At 37.3% G+C, this 6,000-nt stretch overlaps 1 protein-coding gene across 1 annotated transcript in view; it reads left to right on the top strand.

Annotated features, from left to right (window-relative positions):
• stab2 (stabilin 2) overlaps window positions 1–6,000 on the top strand; it is a 34,848-nt gene continuing 28,848 nt past the window's right edge. The window contains exons 1-9 of the mRNA XM_067427990.1: window positions 1–329; window positions 1,151–1,278; window positions 2,191–2,297; window positions 4,551–4,636; window positions 4,714–4,780; window positions 4,877–4,972; window positions 5,064–5,186; window positions 5,504–5,700; window positions 5,818–5,948. Coding sequence (XP_067284091.1) covers window positions 243–329; window positions 1,151–1,278; window positions 2,191–2,297; window positions 4,551–4,636; window positions 4,714–4,780; window positions 4,877–4,972; window positions 5,064–5,186; window positions 5,504–5,700; window positions 5,818–5,948 — 1,022 coding nt within the window. The 5' untranslated portion in view covers window positions 1–242. The remainder of the gene's footprint in view (window positions 330–1,150; window positions 1,279–2,190; window positions 2,298–4,550; window positions 4,637–4,713; window positions 4,781–4,876; window positions 4,973–5,063; window positions 5,187–5,503; window positions 5,701–5,817; window positions 5,949–6,000) is intronic.

Genomic DNA, 6,000 nt, shown 5'->3' with positions numbered 1-6,000 from the left:
GTCTGATGTACAGGTTAATGGAAGAGTGAAGGGTTTATGTGTAATGTGAAATGGATTTAAGTAAATGTCCAAAATTTTAGGGGAAGGTGTCACCCTCTGACTCTCTTGTTGGTTTTTTACAGGAAAGAGAGAGGGAGGGATTGTTGAAAAGGCAGAAGACCAACTTGTGTGGCCACAGTCTGGTGAAGGACCTCAGAGTGCCAGAAAGGGAGGGTGAGAGAAAAATAGAAAGTATTATTAACATGAAGTTCATCTTTAACTCAATCTGTGGAGGTTTGATCCTACTGCTGGGGACTGAGATTCTCTGGGTGGCTGGTGCAACACCACAGGTGAGATTCACACACACTGCCTACTCATGCAACATGCATATACTATATTGGTGTTTATATGTGACATTAGAAGCTTGTAAAGGTTTTAGCGAAACAAATATATTTAAAAATCAAGTATTTTAAATGGGAAATATAATTTTCTGTTAGTAAAGAGAGCTGTTTGTTTTGGATTACTTCCTGTTGGGCAATTTGTACTGATACATATGCTTACCAAGGTTAATCAGTAGAAATCTATCTCAGTAGGGAATATCACAGCTCTACTTCCATTTCCTGTTTACACACGCACACATATGCACACACACACCGATATTATATATATAAGCATATAGCATATATATAAAAAAGCAAGCTGGCACAGACTAACTTAAATATGCAGTTTGCTTTAATATTGATGTTCATATCTGTTTCCAAGGATATTTTATCTATATTTAGTAAGAGGATGTTGACATTTCTCTGATTGCAGTTGAAAAATATGGTAAATGTAGTGCTTTAAGAAACATGAATTATATAAGCAATTCCTCCGTTTGAAATTCCCTGATTTGACATGTGTCGTCTGACATGCCCCGTGGAATACTGGGTAAAATAATCCTGAGAATGTCATTGGCCAGCTGTCATGAACGAATCAGGTAAATCTCCTTGGAAAATCAGTGACAGGTGTTAATATCCAGCGTATTTCCCAACTTTATTGCTTTTTAAAAAACACATGATATGCCATAGGAAAGAGAGCAACTTTGTAAGAGTCAGCACCGAACACACTCTTTTTGTTGTGAAAACTAATATGCTATGAATGTGTGTGTGTTTGTGTTGGTGTCTGTGGTCAGAACCGTTGTGATAAGATCATCCAGGTGGTGACTAAATCGAAGTGTCATTCCTGCTCAATAACGTATTTGGTGAATTGTCCCAATGGCTACACCAAGATACCACCAGGGAAAAGCACAAAAGACTGCAGGTACAGTATACATGTGTTTTAATCATGACAACTCTTGGAGTAAAGGATTTAACCATCATTATATATGGGGCAAGGAATGTGCATATGCGTGATTTTGGCGGACCAGATCTGTTATGCTGCTGCTGCGCAAATACAATAATTTGTTCAGCTCAGTTAAAAATAACATACATCTGCTTGGCTAATGCCACGATGTTAACGCTGAACCAATCAGCACTCGGTTAGAGTTTCATGACTTGCCTCTGTCTGGCAGATTTTGCAAGCTAAATGTGTCCACAAGGACAGTAAAACCTGAAATCAGCTACATTGTGGGGACAAGCCAGTCCCAATAATGAAAAACACACTATAAACAAATAATTAAATTATTTTATTGTCTCAGCATAGAGCCAATGGAAAGAATGAAATGAAACAGAAGTGCCTATAGTGTTTTTCCCCCTATTATAACATTATAACATATAATATTTGAGTGAAACGGCTTTTCAAAGAAAATAAATGTAGGCGGGTCTTGATTTTGTCCATTGGGAACTGATCAGATTGTAAAGGAGTAAAAAGCTTAAGGTAAAAATTCTTTGAGGTAACCTAGAATTTTTTAATGATTTTTAATGTAAGTCTCTTATGCTTTTAGAAGCTGCATTTTTTTTAAATGCAATAATGCAAACAGCAATAATATTGTTAAATATTATTATAATTTAAAATGTATTTTAATATATATTTTAAAACATTTATTCCCATCAGAGATCCAGAGAAAGAACAACCTGCAATTTGTTCAAATTCTTTTTTTTCTTTCTTATTGTTTGTTGTTGTACAGTTTTCATGACAAGATTAGGTGTTTTTCTTGTGCATAAACAAAAGTTATGCTATATAGCATGACTACAGAGGTAGTAATCACACAATAATCTCTCTATTTGTGTCTAGGTATCAAATCACATCAGATTTGTCTATCCCGGGCTGTTCGTATGGGTGCTACAAAGACACGGTGATACCCCAGTGCTGTCCAGGTTACTGGGGCAATGACTGCATCGGTGAGTTTCAGGTCATTGAAGAAGAATTGAATTCTGTGGTTCTTTGTGTAGAATTGTGTTTGAATTCAGATCTATAGAAGAACTATGAAATCAATAACCTCTTAAACCAGATAAATGTGGTCCAAAAGCGATTGTTGTGTTGGTATCGGATTAACACATTTTGAATGGCATTTGTCATTTCCGTCATTCTGTGAGGGAAGATGCACCGAGGGAATATTTTGATCGGAAGAGTTGGACAGGAACTATTTCAAAGTCTGAAACACAAATCAGAGGAAGCATTGCTCTTCTTGGAAAAAGTAGTAAAACATAACTTTAATATTATAATTCCCAAAAGAATCCTAATAGAATTTCTATCATTCATATTTTTTAAGACGATTCATCATAATTCTGTCAAAACAAATCCCAATGGATTGTAATGAGATGTTATTACTATTAAAATTCACCATCCTCTAAAAATAAAATATGATCCTACTGGATAAACTGAACTCCCAGAAGAAATAAAATAGGGAGTAGGAATTTTAGTTTATCCAGCAGGATCGTATTAGACTCTTAAAGAATTCTTTTTTTGATCCCAATTAAGATCCTTTAGGATTGCTTCCAAATTATGTTAGGAATTCTATTAGCATTCTTTTTGGAATTTTTGACTAGGGATATAAATCGTATATGCATGAATGTGACCTTCCACAGTTGTTGATATTTTGGAGGCACACTTTATCCATTTTTAACATTTTATGTGATTATGAGACCATGACAGTCTTGTTTCTCACACTTGTTTTTCCTGAGGGAGCTGTACATTCAATACATTTAAGCTGACATTTAAAATTATTTTGTGTCTTATCACACTCTATGAGAGGAAGTTTTGTGCCGTTGTGGAACACAGGATTTGTGTACTTCCTTCCCTCTGAGAGGGATATGGCAGATCTGTGCCTTCGTACTACAGGAATATGCTGACCAACAGACCTGTGGAGGTCTCATTTCCAGTATTTCCTTTGCCTGTCAGCACTCACACAGATCCTACAATGAGTTCGCTGAGTCAAGCACCATGCGGTGTCTTGGTTTCTTTGGTCTCTTATCAGCAGAATTTCCTGCATTGTTCTTTAAGAGCTAAATGATTTGACCTTTGCACCTATTAGACGGTCAGCATTCTGAAAGTTTAGTGAATCATAATGATAGGAAATGCATTTTTTCCTGTATCTGATTTCATTTGATTTAACAAATTCAGAACTAGAATGTCCAACAATCTGAATGGCAGAAAGCAACATTTTCTGGAGATTTATATTAAAGCTGTTTATTTGTATATTGGTACTTCTACCAGCAAAATCTCACGCCGTTACTATATTATGCTTTTGGCGAATTGGTAGCTTACTTATATGAAATTTGTACAAGCTCATTTTTTGTTTGATAGCAAGTTCGATTTAGGGGTGAACGCCATGCTTGATTTTATTTATTTTTTGCTTGAGAAAATATATTAAATCACCACCTCGTAAAATAGTTAGGTTTTCTTGTGAAATTGCATTGGATCCACCCACAATTCCTCAAAATTCCTGTTAACAAATGGGGCCTTATTGTAAAGCGTTAAGAATTTTTCTTCAGAGTTAGTACAGAAAATGTGAAGAATTTGCAGAAAGTGAGCCTGCTCATGAGTAACTGTCTGAATATGCTGCTAGTGTGGTTTTTTTATTTGTGTTGACACGTCTATGTGTGTGTGATTTGCCGGGAAGGATCTGATCCGATGAAGGGATTTTGTTATTGGACTAAGTGGACAAACTGACAATGGCGGGAAGGAAAAGAAGAGTGAGGGTCAGTGGAAGAGATGAGGGGCTGTTTGAAGAACAGAGGAACTCTGCTAACTCATATCCTCTCGCAGAGACCCTACCACCCCAAACCCACTGACCCCAGACCAGTATAGAAAACAGAATGTTCTCAGATCAGTGACAGTCTCCCTCAAACTGAACACAGAATAGTCATCTGATCTCAAATCAGCCTCAACTAAGCTCAAAACTAAGATGAACTACATTGAATAAATAATACTTTTAATAGTTAACGTTAATTAATGTTAACAAATGAGACTTTATTGACATAAGTGTTACCTTTTTTAAATCTAAATCTAATCCTTGGAAATCTAATCCATGATCTATTGATAATTAAGTTGTTGATGCCATGCTCAACTGTTCAATGTGCTAATTATGTCTCAAAGTTAGCCATTTTTTCTGATTGAATGCGATCTATCTGCATCCTTTATTCTTTCAATAGAGTGTCCAGGATCAGCGGCGAACCCATGCAGCAATAATGGAGTCTGCTTTGATGGTATAGGAGGCAATGGGACTTGCACATGTGCAGTAAGTTTAATTTCCTTTTCTTGTTCTGTCTGGATCATGCACGAATTTATTGAGCATCCATTTGGGCGTCTTTGCAGCCAGGGTTTGAAGGAACAGCTTGCGAGAAGTGCAAAGAGAACTTATATGGAGCCGTTTGTAATAACGGTAAGAGAGAAGCTCCTTTTATTCTTAAGCAGGATTTATTCATTTGGGTTTAATTGGTGTTGATAGTGTACTCTGACTGCCTCATGTGCTGTTCAGTGTGTAGCTGCAAGAATGGCATATGTGACAGCGGCATGAAAGGCTCAGGAAGGTGCACGTGTCTGTCTGGGTACACTGGCATAGACTGCGACCGAGGTATGACTTTGGATTATTATTCTGTGTGTATACTATGCATGTGACATTGGATATTAAAGCAGCATGAGTGATTGTATTTTTTTCTCCTCAGAGGTCCCAGCATGTGCTGCTTTACGGTGTGGGCCAGATTCACGTTGTTTTGAGGACATGTCCACAGGGAAGCTTATGTGCAGGTGCAAACCTGGTTATCAAGGTGATGGAGTTCACTGTACATGTGAGTAATGCACAGGCAAAGAAAGGTTTGTTAAAGCTAAGCTTTATTGATGATTGGGTTAGATGAGACATTTTATCGATATTTACAATATTTAGATATATAATATATAGTTTCAAATTATCAATGTTGAAAACAGTTGTGCTGCTTAATATTTTTCTAGAAACCATGATGCATTTTTTCAGTGATCTTTTATTAAAAGAATGTTCAAAAGAATAGCCTTAATTTGAAATATAATTTATTTGTAAGAATGTAAAAGTCTTCACTGCCATATGGATATAGATATTTATGTGTTTTCCTTTGTCACATTGTCTATGCAGCAATTAACCCCTGCTTGAGAGGCGTGTGCCATGCAAACGCAGTGTGTGCGCATACTGGGCCGAACCAGCATGTCTGCACGTGTACAGAAGGCTACAGTGGCGACGGCCGTGTCTGCATGCCCATCGACCACTGTCAGACTAACCTGGGCAACTGCACATCTGGCTCTACTCGCTGTGTGTATGACGGCCCTGGAAAGGTGTGTTTGTGTGTGTGCAAACACTGTAACACACTGTGCACTTATCTGAGCAACTTAAATGTTCCGATTGGTTTGATTATGGTTTGCCATCTTCACAGTGCTGTTGTTTTTTCACAGGCCCACTGTGAGTGTTTGGAGGGATTTGAGAAGTTTGTTGAAGGGATTGGCTGCAGCATAAAAGATATTTGCAAACCAAACTCCTGCCATAAATATGCCAACTGTGCCACAGTGGAACCAGGAACAGTCGAGTAGGTGAACATTTTCAATTGTTTGATTGATTTTTTTCCACACTTTTTCTTA

The sequence above is a fragment of the Pseudorasbora parva genome, chromosome 20 (assembly GCF_024679245.1).
Source record: "Pseudorasbora parva isolate DD20220531a chromosome 20, ASM2467924v1, whole genome shotgun sequence".
In the NCBI taxonomy this organism is placed as follows: Eukaryota; Metazoa; Chordata; class Actinopteri; order Cypriniformes; family Gobionidae; genus Pseudorasbora; species Pseudorasbora parva.
Note: the sequence above shows the minus strand (reverse complement) of the source record. Positions and strands in the feature narration are given on the sequence as shown.